The sequence below is a fragment of the Anomaloglossus baeobatrachus genome, chromosome 11 (assembly GCF_048569485.1).
Source record: "Anomaloglossus baeobatrachus isolate aAnoBae1 chromosome 11, aAnoBae1.hap1, whole genome shotgun sequence".
NCBI classification, from domain to species: Eukaryota; Metazoa; Chordata; class Amphibia; order Anura; family Aromobatidae; genus Anomaloglossus; species Anomaloglossus baeobatrachus.
The window spans coordinates 181,410,667-181,435,671 of NC_134363.1; the positions used below are offsets into that span (position 1 = coordinate 181,410,667).

Below are 25,005 nucleotides of genomic sequence, written 5' to 3' on the forward strand. Positions count from 1 at the left end.
TATACAGAAGATGCCCAGGTTATACCGGCTGTATATATATAATTATATACAGAAGATGCCCAGGTTATACCAGCTGTACATATATAATTATATACAGGAGATGCCCAGGTTATACCAGCTGTACATATATAATTATATACAGGAGATGTCCAGGTTATACCGGCTGTACATATATAATTATATACAGAAGATGCCCAGGTTATACCAGCTGTACATATATAATTATATACAGGAGATGCCCAGGTTATACCGGCTGTACATATATAATTATATACAGGAGATGCCCAGGTTATACCAGCTGTACATATATAATTATATACAGGAGATGCCCAGGTTATACCGGCTGTACATATATAATTATATACATGAGATGCCCAGGTTATACCAGCTGTACATATATAATTATATACAGGAGATGCCCAGGTTATACCGGCTGTACATATATAATTATATACAGGAGATGCTCAGGTTATACCGGCTGTACATATATAATTATATACAGGAGATGCCCAGGTTATACCAGCTGTACATATATAATTATATACAGGAGTATATACAGGAGATGCTCAGGTTATACCAGCTGTACATATATAATTATATACAGGAGATGCCCAGGTTATAGCAGCTGTACATATATAATTATATACAGGAGATGCTCAGGTTATACCGGCTGTACATATATAATTATATACAGGAGATGCCCAGGTTATACCGGCTGTACATAAGGAGATTGCAGGTTATACCAGCTGTACATATATAATTATATACAGGAGATGCCCAGGTTATAGCGGCTGTACATATATAATTATATACAGGAGATGCCCAGGTTATACCGGCTGTACATATATAATTATATACAGGAGATGCTCGGGTTATACCGGCTGTACATATATAATTATATACAGGAGATGCCCAGGTTATAGCAGCTGTACATATATAATTATATACAGGAGATGCCCAGGTTATACCGGCTGTACATATATAATTATATACAGGAGATGCGCAGGTTATACCGGCTGTACATATATAATTATATACAGGAGATGCCCAGGTTATACCGGCTGTACATATATAATTATATACAGGAGATGCTCGGGTTATACCGGCTGTACATATATAATTATATATAGAGGAGATGCCCAGGTTATAGCAGCTGTACATATATAATTATATACAGGAGATGCCCAGGTTATACCGGCTGTACATATATAATTATATACAGGAGATGCGCAGGTTATACCGGCTGTACATATATAATTATATACAGGAGATGCCCAGGTTATACCAGCTGTACATATATAATTATATACAGGAGATGCCCAGGTTATACCGGCTGTACATATATAATTATATACATGAGATGCCCAGGTTATACCAGCTGTACATATATAATTATATACAGGAGATGCCCAGGTTATACCGGCTGTACATATATAATTATATACAGGAGATGCTCAGGTTATACCGGCTGTACATATATAATTATATACAGGAGATGCCCAGGTTATACCAGCTGTACATATATAATTATATACAGGAGTATATACAGGAGATGCTCAGGTTATACCAGCTGTACATATATAATTATATACAGGAGATGCCCAGGTTATAGCAGCTGTACATATATAATTATATACAGGAGATGCTCAGGTTATACCGGCTGTACATATATAATTATATACAGGAGATGCCCAGGTTATACCGGCTGTACATAAGGAGATTGCAGGTTATACCAGCTGTACATATATAATTATATACAGGAGATGCCCAGGTTATAGCGGCTGTACATATATAATTATATACAGGAGATGCCTGTTCCGAAATGCCTACAATCTACAATGAACTCGCTGCCGCCCGACCACCGTGCGGAGCTGCCGCCCGACCACCGTGCGGAGCTGCCGCCCGACCACCGTGCGGAGCTGCCGCCCGACCACCGTGCGGAGCTGCCGCCCGACCACCGTGCGGAGCTGCCGCCCGACCACCGTGCGGAGCTGCCGCCCGACCACCGTGCGGAGCTGCCGCCTGACCTACACCCCACCTATTGTCTCCTCCCCATAATCCTATAGAATGTAAGCCCGCAAGGGTAGGGCCCTCTTCCCTCTGTACTAGTCTGTCTACTGTAACTTGTATACGTATTTTGTATGTAACCCCCTTCTCATGTACAGCACCATGGAAATAATGGTGCTCTATAAATAAATAATAATAATAATAATAATGCCCAGGTTATACCGGCTGTACATATATAATTATATACAGGAGATGCTCGGGTTATACCGGCTGTACATATATAATTATATACAGGAGATGCCCAGGTTATAGCAGCTGTACATATATAATTATATACAGGAGATGCCCAGGTTATACCGGCTGTACATATATAATTATATACAGGAGATGCGCAGGTTATACCGGCTGTACATATATAATTATATACAGGAGATGCGCAGGTTATACCGGCTGTACATATATAATTATATACAGGAGATGCGCAGGTTATACCGGCTGTACATAAGGAGATTGCAGGTTATACCGGCTGTACATACATAATTATATACAGGAGATACCCAGGTTATACCGGCTGTACATATACAGTGCCTACAAGTAGTCTTCAACCCCCTGCAGATTTAGCAGGTTTGATAAGATGCAAATAAGTTAGAGCCTGCAAACTTCAAACAAGAGCAGGATTTATTAACAGATGCATAAATCTTACAAACCAACAAGTTATGTTGCTCAGTTACATTTTAATAAATTTTCAACATAAAAGTGTGGGTCAATTATTATTCAACCCCTAGGTTTAATATTTTGTGGAATAACCCTTGTTTGCAATTACAGCTAATAATCGTCTTTTATAAGACCTGATCAGGCCGGCACAGGTCTCTGGAGTTATCTTGGCCCACTCCTCCATGTAGATCTTCTCCAAGATATCTAGGTTCTTTGGGTGTCTCATGTGGACTTAATCTTGAGCTCCTTCCACAAGTTTTCAATTGGGTTAAGGTCAGGAGACTGACTAGGCCACTGCAACACCTTGATTTTTTCCCTCTTGAACCAGGCCTTGGTTTTCTTGGCTGTGTGCTTTGGGTCGTTGTCTTGTTGGAAGATGAAATGACGACCCATCTTAAGATCCTTGATGGAGGAGCGGAGGTTCTTGGCCAAAATCTCCAGGTAGGCCGTGCTATCCATCTTCCCATGGATGCGGACCAGATGGCCAGGCCCCTTGGCTGAGAAACAGCCCCACAGCGTGATGCTGCCACCACCATGCTTGACTGTAGGGATGGTATTCTTGGGGTCGTATGCAGTGCCATCCAGTCTCCAAACGTCACGTGTGTGGTTGGCACCAAAGATCTCGATCTTGGTCTCATCAGACCAGAGAACCTTGAACCAGTCTGTCTCAGAGTCCTCCAAGTGATCATGAGCAAACTGTAGACGAGCCTTGACATGACGCTTTGAAAGTAAAGGTACCTTACGGGCTCGTCTGGAACGGAGACCATTGCGGTGGAGTACGTTACTTATGGTATTGACTGAAACCAATGTCCCCACTGCCATGAGATCTTCCCGGAGCTCCTTCCTTGTTGTCCTTGGGTTAGCCTTGACTCTTTGGACAAGCCTGGCCTCGGCACGGGTGGAAACTTTCAAAGGCTGTCCAGGCCGTGGAACGCTAACAGTAGTTCCATAAGCCTTCCACTTCCGGATGATGCTCCCAACAGTGGAGACAGGTAGGCCCAACTCATTGGAAAGGGTTTTGTACCCCTTGCCAGCCTTGTGACCCTCCACGATCTTGTCTCTGATGGCCTTGGAATGCTCCTTTGTCTTTCCCATGTTGACCAAGTATGAGTGCTGTTCACAAGTTTGGGGAGGGTCTTAATTAGTCAGAAAAGGCTGGAAAAAGAGATAATTAATCCAAACATGTGAAGCTCATTGTTCTTTGTGCCTGAAATACTTCTTAATACTTTAGGGGAACCAAACAGAATTCTGGTGGTTTGAGGGGTTGAATAATAAATGACCCTCTGAATAAACTTTTCTCAATTTAAAAAAAAAAAAATAACTAAAAATAAATAACATTCTTTTTTGCTGCATTTCACACTTCCAGGCTGATCTACAGTTCAAATGTCACAATGCCAAGTTATTCCGAATGTGTAAACCTGCTAAATCGGCAGGGGGTTGAAGACTACTTGTAGGCACTGTAATATACAGGAGATTTCCAGGTTATACCGGCTGTACATATATAATTATATACAGGAGATGCCCAGGTTATAGCAGCTGTACATATATAATTATATACAGGAGATGCCCAGGTTATACCGGCTGTACATATATAATTATATACAGGAGATACCCGGGTTATACCGGCTGTACATATATAATTATATACAGCAGATACCCAGGTTATAGTGGCTGTACATATATAATTATATACAGGAGATGCCCAGATTATACCAGCTGTACATATATAATTATATACAGGAAATGCCCAGGTTATAGCAGCTGTACATATATAATTATATACAGGAGATGCCCAGGTTATACCGGCTGTACATATATAATTATATACAGGAGATACCCGGGTTATACCGGCTGTACATATATAATTATATACAGCAGATACCCAGGTTATAGTGGCTGTACATATATAATTATATACAGGAGATGCCCAGGTTATACCAGCTGTACATATATAATTATATACAGGAGATGCCCAGGTTATACCAGCTGTACATATATAATTATATACAGGAGATGCCCAGGTTATAGCAGCTGTACATATATAATTATATACAGGAGATGTCCAGGTTATACCGGCTGTACATATATAATTATATACAGACGATGCCCAGGTTATACCGGCTGTACATATATAATTATATACAGGAGATGCCCAGGTTATACCAGCTGTACATATATAATTATATACAGGAGATGCCCAGGTTATACCAGCTGTACATATATAATTATATACAGGAGATGCCCAGGTTATACCGGCTGTACATATATAATTATATACAGGAGATGCCCAGGTTATACCAGCTGTACATATATAATTATATACAGGAGATGCCCGGGTTATACCGGCTGTACATATATAATTATATACAGGAGATGCCCAGGTTATACCAACTGTACATATATAATTATATACAGGAGATGCCCAGGTTATACCAGCTGTACATATATAATTATATACAGGAGATGCCCGGGTTATACCGGCTGTACATATATAATTATATACAGGAGATGCCCGGGTTATACCAGCTGTACATATATAATTATATACAGGAGATCCCCAGGTTATACCGGCTGTACATATATAATTATATACAGGAGATGCCCAGGTTATACCGGCTGTACATATATAATTATATACAGGAGATGCCCAGGTTATACCAGCTGTACATATATAATTATATACAGGAGATGCCCAGGTTATACCGGCTGTACATATATAATTATATACAGGAGATGCCCAGGTTATACCGGCTGTACATATATAATTATATACAGGAGATGCCCGGGTTATACCGGCTGTACATATATAATTATATACAGGAGATGCCCAGGTTATACCGGCTGTACATATATAATTATACACAGGAGATGCCCAGGTTATACCGGCTGTACATATATAATTATATACAGGAGATGCCCAGGTTATACCAGCTGTACATATATAATTATATACAGGAGATACCCAGGTTATAGCGGCTGTACATATATAATTATATACAGGAGATGCCCAGGTTATACCGGCTGTACATATATAATTATATACAGGAGATGCCCAGGTTATACCGGCTGTACATATATAATTATATACAGGAGATACCTGGGTTATAGCAGCTGTACATATATAATTATATACAGGAGATACCCAGGTTATAGCGGCTGTACATATATAATTATATACAGGAGATGTCCAGGTTATACCGGCTGTACATATATAATTATATACAGGAGATGCCCAGGTTATACCGGCTGTACATATATAATTATATACAGGAGATGCCCAGGTTATAGCGGCTGTACATATATAATTATATACAGGAGATGCACAGGTTATACCGGCTGTACATATATAATTATATACAGGAGATACCCGGGTTATACCGGCTGTACATATATAATTATATACAGGAGATGCCCAGGTTATAGCAGCGTGCTCCATATCACTGTATACAGTGTAGCAGTCGCCGCACACTTCCCGCTACTCCGTCCGATTCCCCGCAGAGTGCGGCGTATGTATTGGAGCCTATAAATAGAGCGTTGCTGGACGGGGGGGGGGGGGTGCGGCGCTCGGCTAATTCTTATCAGTAATCACAGCGATAAGATCTGGTAATCAGCCACAGTCACATTTTCAGCCGCCGCTCGCTGTGCTGCACCTTCCTGTGGCTCGGTGCGTGCTGCTGCGTTACGAGGCTGCGGCAGGATCACATTACTGCTCTGAAAGATGTAGAAACCTGAGCGAGTACGTGAAAGCGGGAACACGAGGAACACCGAGGCTTTTAGTGTCTGCGAATAATATAAAAAAAATCCTAATAAAGCGATGTGCCGTCCATTATCGCCTGGAAATTGAATTAGTGCTCTTCTGATTTAGCAGCGAGCGGCACAGAATACAAAGCCGCGCTGTGACAAGCCGCAGCTGGGGCTGTAGATTTCTATCACACCATTCATTGTAATAAAAAGCTAAAAAAATTCCAAGTGCCGCAAAATGGTGAAAAATATGTATTTCCACCATCGCAGTTTGGGTTTTGTTTTTGCGTAAAAACAAAAAAAAATTAAATTGTGAGATACAGACCTTTTTTATTTCATTGCATGTTTTCTTTGGGTGTGGAGGGGGGGCAGCTTGTGGATTAACAAGGATCAGGACAGCAGATGAACAAGCAATGCTGGAAGCAGTACATGATAATAAAAAGCAGTCACAGGAACAACAGAGACGTATACTGTATTTGGTCTGAATCTTGCAGAAGGGATATGGTTGATAACGGAGACTATATGAAGTCAGGAACTTGCAGCAGGAATAAAGATAATAGGAGGATCTGGTAATTGCAGCAAGGATAAGGTCAATGTAGAACTTGGAGCAGGGATATAGCTATTAGTTGAGATGTATATTCAATTTAGAGCTTGCAGCAAGGATATAGTTAATAGTTGAGACGTACAGTATATGCCATCAGAAACTTTCAGCAGGGATATGGTTAATAGCAGAGACGTATATGCCATCAGGAACTTGTATCAGGAATATGGTTAATAGCAGAGGCATATGTGCAATCAGGACCTTGCAGCAGGGCTATGGTTAATAACAAAAACGTATTTGCAATCATGAACTTGCAGCAGGGATATAGTTAATAGCAGAGAAGTATATGCCATCAGGAACTTGCAGCAGGTATATGGTTAATGGCAAAGACGTATATGTAATCAGGAACTTGCCGCAGAGATATGGTTAATAGCAGAGATGTACATGCCATCAGGAGCTTGCAGCATGATATGGTTAACTGCAAAGATGTATAATCTATCAGGAACTTGAAGAAGGGATATGGTTAATAACAGAGACGTATCTGCCTTCAGGAACTTGCAGCAAGATATAGTTAATAGCAAAGACATATATGCAATGAGGAACTTGTAGCAGGGATATGGTTAATAGCAGAGGCATATGTGCAATCATGAACTTGTAGCAGGGATATGGTTAATAGCAGAGATATATGTGCAATCAGGAACTTGCTGCAGGGATATGGTTAATAGCAAAGACATATATGCAATCAGGAACATGCAGCAGGGATATGATTAACAGGAGAGACATATGTGCAATTAGGAACTTGCAGCAGGGATATGGTTAACAGCAGAGACATATGTGCAGTCAGGAACTTGTAGTAGGGCTATGGTTAATAGCAAAGACATATGTTCAGTCAGGAACTTTCAGCAGGGATATGGTTAATAGCAGAGACATACTGTATATGCTATCAGGTACTAGCAGCAGTGATTAAGAGCGTGTCAGCTCGAAACGCGTAGACCGGCCTGTGTCTACTTTTTTATCATTCTATGGAATAAAGCAACAATTTTTTATCAAGAAGATTTATGGCTGCTGGATTTTTTCTCTTGGACTTTTACCAGTGGGAAAGTTCCAAACCAAGAAGTATTAAGTTTCTACAAGATATCGATGATATTACTCAGGGGTTATTAATTCTCATTGAAGAAATTTTGATATGGAAATAGTTAATGGGAAAAAGACATGTAAATTTTCTCACGGTGTAGGGGGGGGTGAAAAGATAGCTGTCAATCAGTGATTAGGACCGCCCCCTGGACTCCTGAGCCCAAAATAAGCAAAAATGAAGAAATTACATGTTATATTCAAGTTTTTCCCACAAAGCTATATATCAAACATTTGGTTTGAAGATCACAACTTGCGCAGGTTTTTTTTAGACAGTTCTAGAAATATCTTTTCACCTGGAATTGTCAGATCTCAGAACAAAAGTGTGAAAGGGGCGAGGTGTGGAGGGATCAGAAGAAGTGCCGAAACAAAGGGGGGTCAGAGAGAATTTACATCAATAGAAAGTGGAGGACAATCACAAGGTGTGAATGAGCATGTAAATCAGGATGAGTCACCATCATCCAGCATCTTAAAGGGGCGATCAAGAATAGGAAACCAACCCCCATTGCAATGGAGGGCTCCAGATTACATCCCTCAATAGGATCGGACTACAAAGAGTCGTTCTTTCTGGAGGACCCCACATATAGTGCATGAATTTCAGCATCTATTTTCACCAAACAATACTTAATTGGCTTTCGAAAATCCAAGTGACTCCCATTGTCTGAACAATAAGAGTCCAAAGGGAGCTGAGAAGTTTTTGGCTTGTATCCTGGTCTTGATTTGTGTCTGTTGCTTGCCTGATATGAGTCGGTTTTCTTCATTGAGTTCCTGGCTTGGACCTACATCTTGGACTCTACGGATTTGTCTTGGGGAAACCAAGACAACCTTCCATTACAGGGGAAAAATGGATAATACCAAGGTGGTCCCCCAGTCTACACTTCTGAGTCCAATATCAATGGGATATGGTTCACGTCAAACTCAGCCAACAGTAGGGCGGTTCTGGTTGGGTCATTGGCCGTTCTCATACTCTTTTCCACCAACACCATAGTTGGTAACTAAGTTGGAAGTGTTGGTGGGTTCCATAGACTGCAACTATATATAGTGAGTCAAGATATTTCATACTTTCCAGCTCTATGAGAATGTCCGACTCCTGGATAAAGAGGAGACCTCATAGACTCAAGAGAGAGTTGGTAAAGATCCCAAAGAGTTACAAGGTTCCCAGAAAGCAGGGCTTCCAGAAAGTTTCTTGTATGGTCGTACACATGGTGTGGAGAGGAGTAACGATGTGGAGGGGTGTGATCTGTAAAAAGGGGTCTGGTTATGGGGAAAATATTTCCTCCATCCCACATAGAAGTCTTCCAGAAGAAAACACAAGATATTCACATCTTGCGATCATGACTGTAGCTAGGCTTTTGCCACATCTAAGGTAGCTTCTGGTGCCTTGGTGCCTCTGAGGATCTACGGGAGGTAATCAGGAATGCACAGAGATGTCCAACGGCCTTCATTAGAGGATTAGAGGACATGTTGTCTTAGCTATGGGGCACGTTCTCCTCCTTACAGGTATTAGATTGGTTGCCGCAGTCCTAGAAGCATCTGCCGTGTCGGGAGCGTGGCAGACGAACGCCCAGTGTAATTCACATTTCTCCCAGAAACGATTCTAAGAACAAGACTGAGACTAATTTGCAGCCATGAACCTGTGCTTGGTGGAGGAGCTCATTAGAGCCGCGCTGTCATCCTGCATTTTGCAGACAGCCCTCTCCTGACTTACACGGCCGTGTTACGAGTGGAGTGAATACATTGGCTTTCATTGATTATTTTACATACTACAAGGATGAGCGCGACTCCGAGGCCCGATCACCGCCGAAGACGAGGCACGTTTTCCTTTCGAGACGTAGAATAGACTCATGGTTTTTAAATATATTGAACTGGAAGCTGTGAGATCAATTATACAGGAAAGTCAAAGGCGCGGGTGCCACCGTGAGGATGCCGTTGACAGGTCTGGGTTGGTTTGTCGCGTGGCTGTCATGTCTAGAGATGATCATTTCTGGAGTGAGATGACTCTATTTACACTCTGCATGCAGATCCCAACCTTATCCCTAATGGATGTGGTGACCATCCTGGAGACATAGCGAAGAAGGTCAAAGATGGTCAGCATGGAGGCCGAAGCATCGATCTGTCAGTAGGGAAGCTATGAAGTGAATCCATTCAGCCCAGCATATCTTAGAAAATCCGATCTTTACACCTTCTGCACCGTAAGCAAATCATGGCTGGGTGGTCCGAGAGGTGAACTTGGACCATTCTGCCCCAGAATCCAGTCCTTTGGACTCTGACGGATGGGGATAATGTCGCTGGTGTCATCTTACCCTATTGCAGATGAGATGAACTCCTGACATATAGAACGCTTGATTCCAGATCTTCAACGATAATTCAGTAAAGATGGCGTCGAGGATGTCGCCACATTGGTCTGAGGCTAAAGGTTTGGTTCAGGCTCCGAGGGTGACCTGATCCCGACACATATTGGACCACTGGATGATTTGTCAGCAGCACTTTGAACTTTTCGGATACATTATTGTTAATCCTCCATCATTTGCCTGCGCCCACCAGTAGGGGGAGCCGCTGAGTTTATTGCATACTGTCTTTATACTGAACTCAGTTATAGCCCTGTACACAAAAAGCTTTTTTTTAGACTGAGTTCACATGTCCTGTAGTCATCCGTTGTAACGGATCCTGCAGAGATCCGCTGGCAAAATTATGTCTGCTGGATTATTTTTTTTTAACATTGGAGTCTATGGAGAATGGATCCGTTACCTGATTGCTATTCGGTCTCCATTTTTCTTGCATTTGTAAAAGATCAGGGTTTTTTTATTACAGGATCCATTTTAAATGGAAGATAAATAGTAATCTGTTAACAAATCCGTTCTCCATAGACTCCAATGGTAAAAAAAAAACGGATCCGGCAGACATAATTTTGCCAGTGGATCTCTGCAGGATCCATTCTATGGATAATTACAGGACAAGTGATCACAGCCTAAAAAAAAAGCGTTGTGTGTACAGGGCTTTTACTGAGCTCAATATAGAGACTGTATGCAATAAACTCAGAGGCTCCCTCTACTGGTGGTGGCAGGGAAATAATAATAATGTAGGATTAACAACAATGTATCCGAAAAGTTCAAAGTGCTGTGAAGATATTATGGGATTTAATACTTTACATATAGCCTATCCCCAGCATATAATGAATTGTTTATAGCATATCTGTCACGATTCCTCTGTGCAGAGCATCTTGCACACTAGAAGATGCTTTGCTGTGTTTCTTTGAGCACTAGCTGGCAGGTTGATTGACAGCACAGGCTTCCATGCTGGTTCTTGGAGGTTCTGATGGCTCAGGTGTTCCATATTTCTGGTAATTGCTTTGCTTCTTTAGTGAGCATGCTCTCCCAGAACCTCGCCAGTCGTACATTCTGGTTCTGTTGTTGTGCTGTTGGCCTGAGTTCCTGCCTGTGCTCTGATCTTTGGATCCTGAACCTGGATTATTGTTTGACTCCTCTCTGCCTGCTCCCTGTTCCTGTAGTGACTAGAGATGAGATACCTCCATAGTGTTCGAGTTCGGTTCGGTTTGTCGAACTTGGGGTGTGTTCGTCGAACACTTTCGAACACCTTCAAACACCATTAAAAACAGTGGCAGGCAAACACAAACACATACAAACATGCACAAACACAAACGCACACACACACATTATGCTCACCTTACCTCCCATTCCAGATGTGTATCGGGTAACCATCGCGACCGATGCCGGAACTTCCGCTGACAGAGCGCTGACGTCAAAGGCAGGAGCCGATGGCCTCTGATTGGTCAGCGCGCTGTCTTTGAGTAGCGCCTGACAGAGGAAGTTCCTCCCTTGTCGCAATTGTTACCCGATACACGTCCTGTAGTGGTGAATTATATCGGATAACAATCGCGACGAGGAACTTCCTCTGTCAGACGCTACTCAAAGGCAGAGCGCTGACCAATCAGAGGCCATCGGCTCCTGCCTTTGACGTCAGCGCTCTGGCAGCGGAAGTTCCGGCATCGATCGCATGGTTACCCGATACATATCTTGTACTGGTGAACTGCAAGTCCCACGAGGCCGGCGATGGAACGGAACGGAAGGTAAGGTGAGCATAATATGTGTGTGTGCGTGTATGTTTGTGTGTGTTTGTACGTGTGTGTGCGTGTTTGTACGTGTGTGGAATGGCACAATCGGGGACCAGGACGGGACATTTAACAAGTTGTGAAAGGAATTGTCAGCATTGCATTATTTCCTATGGGAAATCTTGCTTTGCTAGACGAGTAACTTGTTAACAAGCCACTCCCAGAACGGATTGTTCTCGTTAACCAAGGTTCCACTGGATTAACATTGAATTACAGTATTACTGTGAAAAGCTGGTTACACTTTTGGTGATCGAGCCGTTATCTAACATAACCTCGAACTGTTGAACTTGAAGCTAATTGTTCACGTTCATCGAACGACTCGAACATCACCTAAACAGGTCGAATTTGAGATTGGCGAACCGTTTGATTCGAACACCGCTCATCTCTAGTAGTAACCTCCTGGCTTCTGACATCGGACCGTTACCTGACCACATCTCAGTTTTCTCCCTGCATCCACTATGTACCTTACTGGAATTCTGACCCTCGGATTGTGACCTGATTACGCCTCCTCTGTGAACTCCCTGTGTCCATAAGTATCCTTCTGTTACCAGACCCCGGCTATCCTGACTGCTGTACCGTTTGTACTACCCGTAAGTAGTGACTAGCATCCCAATATCCAAGTGACATAATGCCTTGTATATATCCTAGCGATATCTTTGCATTTATATACCCTGGCATTGTAGCGCCTTGCTTTTTGTGCAGAGTCGCGGATTCGCTGGCTGCAGGGAGAAGCTCTTCCATGCTCTTTATTCCTCCAGAATTTAGATAAGCGTCCTTGTATCTGTAAATATAAGATATTGTAGCCATAAATCAGGTCCTGTTTTCTGCACAATGCATATATAAATCAGTACGCCAGGAAAGGTTCTGGTGCGTAAACTGATTAGATTTTATTGTAGCGAGCAGGGATCTCGTAATGGAAATGCAGCTGCAAAAAGCAGGATTCCGGCTGACATTTAGTCCCTGGCAAATTGTATAAAGAAAGCAATAAATGTATACAGGAGTGAGAATGTTTCCATTTGTAATCAACCTTTGCAGTGCTGGGCTGAAGTATCGAGGGCCCCAGAGGGAATGAGGCTGGAGGTCCAACCTTCTCTGATGGAATAATTACATCTACCGGTGTATTATCAGCAAAGTGTAATGCAAGGCTACGTAGATGGATTGGGCAGTACTAAAGCGCCAGGACCCTAGTATTACAGTGGGGGAAAAAAAGTATTTAGTCAGCCACCAATTGTGGAAGTTCTCCCACTTAAAAAGATGAGAGGCCTTTAATTGCATCATAGGTAGACCACAACTATGAGAGACAAAATGAGAAAACAAATCCGGAAAATCACCGCGTCTGATTTGTCAAAAATTTTTTTGCATATTGAAACAGTTGATTTCATCACACCAAGCTGCTTGCCTATTGCTGATTCAGTCTTCCCAGCCTGGCGCAGGGCTACAATTTTGTTTCTGGTGTCCCTCACCATAGTGGAGTTTGGAGTGTGACTGTTCGAGGTTGTGGACAGGTGTCTTTTATACTTATAACAAGGTCAAACAGGTGCCATTACTACAGGTAATGAGTGGAGGACAGAGGAGCCTCTTAAAGAAGAAGTTACAAGTCTGTGAGAGCCAGAAATCTTGCATGTTTTAGATGACTAAATACCTATTTTCCTCCATTATTTGAAAATAAAATCTAAATACTTTTTTTCCCCACTGTTTGTCTGAGCCTCCCTTTATTAGCCAGTGTCACATAAAGAGCCTCTGGAGGACCCAGTATGCCTGTTCATAAGACAGACCGGGGCACCAGTTTTCATAAGCGCCATGTAATACTTATTTTGCCCAGTGGGAGCACTGTGGGGTAAAGGAAACTTCCTGTGAGGCTTCCCTTGAGATTACAGCTGATAGTTGGGGGATAGATCAGTCTAACACCCTATGACTGCCTCATTTTTGGGGAACCTACCAAAAAGTCTCTCCAAAACGAATTTCGACTATCTATGTCTACAACGTTTTGTTAACATTGAAAACCATAACTGATCTATTTCAAGCAAAAAATTCATTATAGTTAGAAATACGTTTTGGTTGACCTCCCTTTAAGTATGTGATGCTGTAGAAGAGGCTGCCTCTGTGTGCTGATCAGACTTGTTTTGTTCCATATTTCCTGGGCAGAAGGAATCAGTGGAGCATAGTCCAAAAACTGTGCAGGTTAAGGTTAATGATCTTCAACAAATAAACGAAAGACCACCTTTTTGAGTCGACCACCACTTAGTCCAGTCCTTTTCCTATGATGGATTTTTAGTTCCATCATATGTAACATCTTCTTTGAAAAGACCACCCTATGAAGTTGGTTATCTCAGAGGTTTTACTAATAGATTTGTCATGATCGGCCAAGCCACGACCAACCTAGCTGGGAAGCTTTGCCTCGAACTCGGAACTCAATCTGGTAACCTCTACCATTGTCATCAGTTTCCTTCCCTGCTGGTTGGTTTCTGTCCAGCTGCTGATGGTTCTTTTATGTTTGCTTTTCATTCCCTATTTTGCTGTATACAGGTGTTCTCACTTTTCTATTTTGCCTCTGTCCTTTCACAGCTTGGGTGAGGCTACTTATACTCACCTTGCACCAGCCTTCTTTGCTGGCTAGATTTCTAGGTGAATTTCAGCTAAGGAGTTCCAGCCTTGCAACTAAGGGATTTTGCCTACTAGGCAGAAACCAGTTGTGTTCCTGCTCTGTGTTTGCTCATTTACCTTCTCAACACTTTTTCTCTTTCCTCATTTAGGCTGGTGGGAAGTTTCCTTTTCCTTAATTTATTATTATCCATTTTTCCTCCTTGTGTACGTGCCTTAAGTCTCCTCACCTTGGATCCCCATCTACCTCTGTACACTTTCTCACTTGTTTAGTTGTGGGAAGCGGCCTCCCCTTTGGTTCCTCAGAAGGAACGAGAAACAGCTCTATGGCCTTTCAGGGAGCCAAGTCCAAGTTGTGGTTTTTAGTTGTGCAACTTGGGGCCTTCTAGTTTGTACAGGAACCAGTAGGGTGTGGGTGCAGCTGTTGTGTTGTAGACTTTATTTCTTCCTTTACTATGTTTAAGGTACATGTATAACACTATGACTTTGGAAACCAGATATTTTTCCCAGGTCATCCTTAGACCATCCAGCAAAGAAGCTTTGGATAGTCATGTACGGTTTCTCGGCCATGGGTGATTAAAACCAACTTCTTGTTGAGTCAGTAGAAATTTTGTCATTTGTACATGATCCATTTTCTCCTGTAATTCTAGGGAAAATAATATTTGAATTAATATTGGGTTTTCCTTATGTCCTTTTCTCTTTAGGGAATATGGACACAGATGACCCCTTGCTTCAAGATGCTTGGTTTGATGATGATGAAGACGATGAGATGGCCTTCAGATCACCCATTTGTAACGCTTGCCAGTGGACTTCGAAACCTTTAAACGATGCCATGCCAACCTGTGAATTTTGGAACATAGTGGGATGGATATTCACAAATGTTTATTGTGCCACCTTCCTCTTGGCTTTAGGATGTCTGGTCCCTGTGGTCCTTTCCATCATTATGTTTGTCCATTACCCGACTCTTGACATTGATATCTCCTACAACGCTTTTGAGATACGCAACCACGAGTCCTCCCAGAGGTTCGATGCGCTCACCCTTGCTCTGAAATCCCAGTTTGGCACCTGGGGCAGGAACAGGAGGGACGTTGCAGATTTCACTTCCGAAACGTTGCAACGATTAATCTTTGAGCAGCTTCAACAGCTCCACCTGAACACATCTCAGGCTGATAATCCCATAAGGGTTAAAAGGAACTCTATGTGGTACAATAGTACAGAGAGAACTAATTTCACGGCCATCGAGCCTTCGACGACCTTGTCTTCTGCCGTGAACCAGTCCCGTCACCCTCGTGGGGCTTCGGTTAAGGAGTTTTCAGGTGTTTATGTGACTCCTAACACTCAGAGCCACGCGCATTGGCGGATTGAGCTTATTTTTTTAGCCAGGGGGGATGAGGAAAATAACATATTTACAAAGGAACGCTTGATGACCATCCACAAGATTGAAAGGAAAATCATGGATCATCCACACTTTCGGGAATTTTGTTGGAAACCTCATGAGGTTCTCAAGGATCTTCCGCTTGGATTATACTCCTACTGCTCACCTCCAAGTTCACTCCTCACATATTTCTTCCCCACTGAGAAGGGGGGAAAGATCTACTATGATGGAATGGGGCAAGACTTGGCCGATGTGCACGGTAAGTGTCTTCACTTTTTTATTTTGGAGATCAATTTTTCCAAAAGCATCAACCCAACCATGGAAACCCTTGATGGCCATCACAGTGACCCTTTATTAGAGACGTTGTATTTCAGCCAATGGTGACCATGTTATACTGGATTAAGATGTGCATGGCAACCAAAAATATATGATAATGAAAAAATTAAATGGGATGTCTAATAATAAAAATTCCAAGGTACATAGATGATGTGTTTATTTTGAATGTAGACTAATCTGTCTTACATTTTTTTTAAGGATCACTAAAATTGGCAATGACCCATCCAGAGTTCTACTGGTATGTAGACGAGGGTCTCACTACAGAAAACCTGAAGAGCTCTCTGTTACGGAGTGAAATCTTGTTTGGTGCTCCGTTACCGAATTACTACTCAGTGGAAGATCGATGGGAGGAACAGCACCGGAAGTTTCAAAACTTTGTCATCTCCTACATACGCATATTGTCAAAGGAATCTACAAGGTATTATTACATGACAATCGTGTCCTAAACATACAAAATCTTCAAAATGTAACTACTATAATACTGCCCCATATACAAGAATATAACTACTATAATACTGCTCCTATGTACAAGAATATAACTACTATAATACTGCCCCCTATGTACAAGAATATAACTACTATAATACTGCCCCCTATGTACAAGAATATATCTACTATAATACTGCCCCATATACAAGAATATAACTACTATAATACTGCTCCTATGTACAAGAATATAACTACTATAATACTGCCCCTATTGTACAAGAATATAATAACTATAATACTGCCCTTATGTACAAGAATATAACTACTATAATACTGCCCCCTATGTATAAGAATATAACTACTATAATACTGTCCCCTATATACAAGAATATAACTACTATAATACTGCCCCTATGTACAAGAATATAACTACTATAATACTGCCCTCTATGTACAAGAATATAACTAATATAATACTGCCCCCTATGTATAAGAATATAACTACTATAATACTGTCCCCTATATACAAGAATATAACTACTATAATACTGCCCCCTATGTACAAGAATATAACTACTATAACACTACCCCATGTACAAGAATATAACTACTATAAAACTGCCCCTATATACATGAATATAACTACTATAATACTGCCCCTATATACAAGAATATAACTACTATAATACTGTCCTCTATGTATAAGAATATAACTGCTATAATACTGCCCCTATGTACAAGAATATAACTACTATAATACTGCTCCTATATACAAGAATATAACTACTATAATACTGTCCTCTATGTATAAGAATATAACTGCTATAATACTGCCCCTATGTACAAGAATATAACTGCTATAATACTGCCCCTTATGTACAAGAATATAACTACTATAATACTTCCCCCTATGTACAAAAATATAACTGCTATAATACTGCCCCTATGTACAAGAATATAACTACTATAATACTGCTCCTATATACAAGAATATAACTACTATAATACTGTCCTCTATGTATAAGAATATAACTGCTATAATACTGCCCCTATGTACAAGAATATAACTGCTATAATACTGCCCCTTATGTACAAGAATATAACTACTATAATACTTCCCCCTATGTACAAAAATATAACTGCTATAATACTGCCCCTTATGTACAAGAATATAACTGCTATAATACTGCCCCTTATGTACAAGAATACAACTACTATAATACTGCCCCTATGTACAAGAATATAACTGCTATAATACTGCCCCTTATGTACAAGAATATAACTACTATAATACTTCCCCCTATGTACAAGAATATAACTGCTATAATACTGCCCCTTATGTACAAGAATATAACTACTATAATACTTCCCCCTATGTACAAGAATATAACTACTATAATACTGCCCCTATGTACAAGAATATAACTACTATAATACTGCCCCTATGTACAAGAATATAACTACTATAAGGGTATGTGCGCACGTTGCTTTTTACCTGCTTTTTTGCTGCTTTTTCTTCTGCGCTGTTTAATGCCAAAATGGATGTGTTCTTCTATTCAAGCAAAGTCTATGGGAATTTGGGTTTCTTGTTCACACTATGTTGTTCAAAATGCTGCCTTTTTGTGGCAGAACTTTGGTCAAAAACTCAGCTTTGCAATGCAAAACCCAAATGGCAAAAACAATTGACATGTTGCTTCTTTGAAAAGCTGAGTTTTTGACCAAAGTTCTGCCTCAAAAAGGCAGCATTTTGAACAACATAGTGTGAACAAGAAACCCAAATTCCCATAGACTTTGCTTGAATAGAAGAACACATCCATTTTGGCATTAAACAGCGCAGAAGAAAAAGCAGCAAAAAAGCAGGTAAAAAGCAGGTAAAAAGCAACGTGCGCACATACCCTAATACTGCTCCCTATGTACAAGAATATAACTACTATAATACTGCCCCTATGTACAAGAATATAACTACTAAAAGGCTATGTGCGCACGTTGCGTACTAGCCCTGCAGAAATTTCTGCAGCGATCTGAAGAGCACACGTGCGCTTCAAATCGCTGCAGAAAGTGTCCGTAGAAAAAAAAAAAAAGCCGATTCCATGCGCTCTGCCTGCAGCTCCTGCCATAGACAGAGCAGGAGCTGCCGGCAAAGCGCACGGAAGAAGTGACATGTCACTTCTTGAACGCAGCGCTTCGGGCAGCAGCCGAAGCGCTGCGCTCTAAGACGCCACGTGCGCACGGCCCCTGCACAATCTACATAGATTGTGCAGGGGACGCAGGACGCATGCAGTTACGCTGCGCTACAAAGCGCAGCGTAACTGCATGAATTATGCACACGTGCGCACATAGCCTAATACTGCCTCCTATGTACAAGAATATAACTACTATAATACTGCCCCTATGTACAAGAATATAACTACTATAATACTGCTCCTATATACAAGAATATAACTACTATAATACTGCCCTCTATGTACAAGAATATAACTACTATAATACTGCCCTCTATGTACAAGAATATAACTACTATAACACTACCCCATGTACAAGAATATAACTACTATAAAACTGCCCCTATATACATGAATATAACTACTATAATACTGCCCCTATATACAAGAATATAGCTACCATAATACTGCTCCTATGTATAAGAATATACTGTAATTACTATAATACTGCCCTTATGTACAAGAATATAACTACTATAATACTGCCCCTATGTACAAGAATATAACTACTATAATACTGCCCCCTATGTATAAGAATAAAACTACTATAATACTGCCCTCTATGTATAAGAATATAACTACTATAATACTGCTCCCTATGACAAGAATATAACTACTATAATACTGCCCCTATGTACAAGAATATAACTACTATAATAGTGCCCCTATGTACAAGAATATAACTACTATAATACTGCTCCTATGTATAAGAATATAACTACTATAATACTGCCCTCTATGTACAAGATATAACTACTATAATACTGCCCCTATGTACAAGAATATAACTACTATAATACTGCCCCTATGTACAAGAATATAACTACTATAATACTGCCCCTATGTACAAGAATATAACTACTATAATACTGCCCCTATGTACAAGAATATAACTACTATAATAATGCCCCTATGTACAAGAATATAACTACTATAATAGTGCCCCTATGTACAAGAATATAACTACTATAATACTGCTCCTATGTATAAGAATATAACTACTATAATACTGCCCCCTATGTACAAGATATAACTACTATAATACTGCCCCTATGTACAAGAATATAACTACTATAATACTGCCCCTATGTACAAGAATATAACTACTATAATAATGCCCCTATATACAAGAATATAACTACTATAATACTGCCCCTATGTATAAGAGTATATTGTTGCTCTTTTCCTATTATTGATGTGGTATAGGGGTTGATCTTCGCACTCTGTTGTCTTTGTATCATCTTGTACCTAATGTTGGAGGGATACACAGAGCTGATTTTGTGTGACATGATGTACTCACTTTTTATGGAAGGTTTGGGCTTCGGAGGAGACACTAATGTGTTGTGATCTCCGAGGTTAATTTGGAATTTTGTGAAGAGTTTACGTTCTCGGAGACAATTACTGCTGTTATACGAGATTAGAATTGACTCCTAATTACCACTCACTTGTTTAATGTAAACATTTCCAGAATTTCAATGTTGGAGGTTCAGGTTTTTTTAATTTGCTTTTAACATTTATTTATACGCAGATCTGAGGTGTGGTTGTTGTTTTGCCATTGACGTGACCGCCGTGATGTAGATCTGCACCATAGTGACTTCTTCATGAATTTAGTGGTGACGTTGGTGGTGAAGACTGGTTTGTCTGGTTTCCTGACTCCTTGAACATTGATGGGTCAGACGTTGACTTATAGGGTGGCTGCCTTCGTTACTTGGCACTGGAGAGACAGGTTTCGATCCTTTTGGTGAAATCAGAAATTCCAGCAATGACAACCAGTGGTGAAAAGTTGACTTCCATGTACCTTCTAACATGATGGAGGGAACGTCACAGCTCATCACTGTGAACTTAAGAAGATGCCCTCAAATTCATCCTGACAAAAAGTTTCATATTAGATCACTTCAAGCTAGAACTTTTTAATCAGGGAATCACAAACTTTTTCATGGGGTCCTGACACTATACAGACCCCTTGTTGGGGTCCAGCAACTCAGTAGCAGTCCTGTTACTTTTATATAGATCTATCAAGAGCTCGTGGACTCTAAAGATCACCCATAAGTGTCCAGATTCTCTACAAACCATTCATAGACGTCCATGCTCGTTATAAACCTAGAATAGTGGCAAAATCAGTCTATAGACCTGTCATACACTCGCTCTAGACCTCTTACAGCAATCCAGACATTTTTCAGTCTTTTTGTGGTGGCTCAAGAGCTCTGTAGATGTCAAGCACTCTGTATACCTCTTCTAGGGTTATGGACTCTTTGTAGACCTTTCTCACATGTTTAGGCACACATTTTAGATCTCACAGCATCCGTGGCTCTTTAAAGTCAATGTATAACAGTCCTATAGGCCACTGATCGTTGTCCAGGAACTCTGAATACCTTTTTAAGGGTTTCATCAAGTCTACAGTCTTTTGTTAATGGATAGTCCAGAGACTCTATTGACCTCTCTAAATTGTCCATGTACTCTCTAAACTTCTCATATAGGTCCAAGTACTCTATAGACATGTTAGCAGATGTTGAAGTACCCTATTGAGCTGGTCTTGAAGTCCAGGTAGTTTATAAACGTCTCTGAGTAATTTGGTCACTCTATAGACTTGTCCAGATACTTTATAAACATTTGAGAGGGGGTTTAGACACTATTTGGACCTCTAATAGGTATTGAGATATACTATAGACCTCTCATAGCAGCCCAAACACTTTACAAACAACTTGTAGCCTTCCAGGTCCTTTATTGACCTTTCATACGGGTTCCCACACTCGCTAGGCTTCCTGTAGAGGTTCATAGACTCTATAGGCCTATCATAGAAGTCCAGACACTGTATAGACCTTCATAGTGGTCAAGGCACTCTAGAGACCTCTGATAGGGGTTCAGATATTCAGTAGACCTCTTTTCAAAATCCATTAACTCATTGACCTCTTGTCAAAGTCCATTCAGTTAATAGTCATCTTGTAGACATCCTGTGACTTAACAGACTTCTCGTAGAAGACCAATGACTTAATAGATCTCTCATAGAAGACCACTGACTTAGCAGACCATTCAAAAAAAATCAGTGACTTAATAGACCTCTCGTAGAAGATTTGTGACTTACTAGAACTCTCATAGACATTCTGTGACTTAATAGACTTCTTGTAGAAGACCATTTACTTCACAGATCTCTCATAGAAGGCCAGTGACTTAATAGACCTTTCAAAGAAAATCTGTGACTTAATAGACATCTCATAGAAGATCAGTGACTTAATAGACCTCTCATAGACATTCTGTGACTTAATAAACTTCTTGTAGAAGACCAATGACTTAATAGATCTTTTTTAGAAGACCAGTGACTTCATAGACTGCTCAAAGAAAATCGGTGACTTAATAGACCTTTCATAGAAGATCAGTGACATAATAGTCCTCTCGTAGACATTCTGTGACTTAACAGACTTTTAATAGAAAACCAATGACTTAATAGATCTCTTGTAGAAGACCAGTGACTTATTAGACCTTTCAAAGAAAGTCAGTGACTTAATAGACCTCTCATAGAAGATCAATGACTTAATAGGCCTCTCATAGAAGATCAGTGACTTAATAGGCCTCTCATAGAAGATCAGTGACTTAATAGGCCTCTCATAGAAGACCAGTGACTTAATAGGCCTCTCATAGAAGATCAGTGACTTAATAGGCCTCTCATAGAAGATCAGTGACTTAATAGGCCTCTCATAGAAGATCAGTGACTTAATAGGCCTCTCATAGAAGATCAGTGACTTAATAGGCCTCTCATAGAAGATCAGTGACTTAATAGACCTCTCATAGAAGATCAGTGACTTAATAGACCTCTCATAGAAGATCAGTGACTTAATAGACTTTTTGTGAAAGACCAGTGATTTAGTAGACCTCTCATAGATGTCCAGTGACTTAATAGACCTTTCGTGAAAGACCAGTGATTTAGTGGAGGTCTCATAGATGTCCAGTGACTTAATAGACCATTCGTGAAAGACCAGTGATTTAGTAGAACTCTCGTAGATGTCCAGTGACTTAATAGACCTCTCGTAGCTGACCAGTAACATAATATTCCTGTCGTAGATGTCCCTTGGCTCAATACACCTCTTGTCAAAGTCTAGGGACTTAATAGACCTCTCGTAGAAGATCAATGACTTAATAGGCCTCTCATAGAAGATCAGTGACTTAATAGGCCTCTCATAGAAGATCAGTGACTTAATAGGCCTCTCATAGAAGACCAGTGACTTAATAGGCCTCTCATAGAAGATCAGTGACTTAATAGGCCTCTCATAGAAGATCAGTGACTTAATAGGCCTCTCATAGAAGATCAGTGACTTAATAGGCCTCTCATAGAAGATCAGTGACTTAATAGACCTCTCATAGAAGATCAGTGACTTAATAGACCTCTCATAGAAGATCAGTGACTTAATAGACCTTTCGTGAAAGACCAGTGATTTAGTGGAGGTCTCATAGATGTCCAGTGACTTAATAGACCATTTATGAAAGACCAGTGATTTAGTAGAACTCTCGTAGATGTCCAGTGACTTAATAGACCTCTCGTAGCTGACCAGTAACATAATATTCCTGTCATAGATGTCCCTTGGCTCAATACACTTCTTGTCAAAATTTAGGGACTTAATAGACCTCTCGTAGAAGATCATTGACTTAATAGACCTCTCATAAAAGACGTGATTTAGTAGAGCTCTTGTAGATGTCCAGTGACTTAATAGTTATATCGTAGAAGTCCATTGGCTTAAAACAGCTCTTGTCAAAGTCCATGGACTTAATAGACCTCTCGTAGAAGTCAAGCCATTGTATATTTTGTCTTCTCATGGAGGTCCAGGCACTCTACAGAGTTCTGGGCAAGGTGTAGAGTTAAAGGCATGTTATTGACCCCTTACGTTTTGGTATCTGTAGTGATTCTAGTTTATCAACCCACAGTGATAGAAAAATGTGATGTTTAACTGTGAAATAACTCAGATTCTGTTTGGACTCTTCTTTAAAGGGAACCAATCATCAGGATTTTGGTGTATAAGCTGCAGCCAGTGCAATACTGGCACTATCATGCACAGTGTGTACATACTATCAGGGGGCAGCTCAGGTGTTTAGGCAGTGAAATTCATCTTTATAAAGTTTGAAATTTCGTGCACTTTTTGATTGACGTGTGCACCTCTGCAGATGATGTCCGGGCGGGTTATGCAGGAGTTCCCCGCCCCCCCACCAGCCTGTTCCTCCCTCTCTCCTGATGTCCGGGCGGGTTATGCACGTGTTCCCCGCCCCCCCCGCGCCGCCTGTTCCTCCCTCCCTCCCTCTGGCTGTATGTAAATATCTAATCTTCAGAAACATGGCGCCGGAGTGGGCCTCTGCGCATAGCGCTTATCTCCGGCGCCATGTTTCTGAAGCCCGCATCACACAGCTTGGTGTTAGAGGGCGGCGCATGCGCCCTCGCTCCTTCAGATCCCGTTGTGACCACAGGAGCGAGCGCGATCACAACAGGACTGCAGAACAGCTGATCGGAGGACGCGATTACCTGCTGCTCCTGTATCGTGCCGCCCCAGGACACCGGGCCAACACACCAGCCGGTGTGACATCGCTGTGGCGCCGCCCTCTCAGACACCAAGTTGTGTAATGCGGGGGCTTCAGAAACATGGCGCCAGAGATAAGCGCTATGCGCAGAGGCCCACTCCGGCGCCATGTTTCTGAAGATTAGATATTTACATACAGCCAGAGGGAGGGAGGGAGGAACAGGCGGTGCGGGGGGGCGGGGAACACGTGCATAACCCGCCCGGACATCAGGAGAGAGGGA

At 41.2% G+C, this 25,005-nt stretch overlaps 1 protein-coding gene across 1 annotated transcript in view; it reads left to right on the top strand.

Annotated features, from left to right (window-relative positions):
- DISP3 (dispatched RND transporter family member 3) overlaps window positions 1-25,005 on the top strand; it is a 117,995-nt gene that overhangs the window by 33,563 nt on the left and 59,427 nt on the right. The window contains exons 2-3 of the mRNA XM_075329109.1: window positions 15,569-16,498; window positions 16,774-16,993. Coding sequence (XP_075185224.1) covers window positions 15,574-16,498; window positions 16,774-16,993 — 1,145 coding nt within the window. The 5' untranslated portion in view covers window positions 15,569-15,573. The remainder of the gene's footprint in view (window positions 1-15,568; window positions 16,499-16,773; window positions 16,994-25,005) is intronic.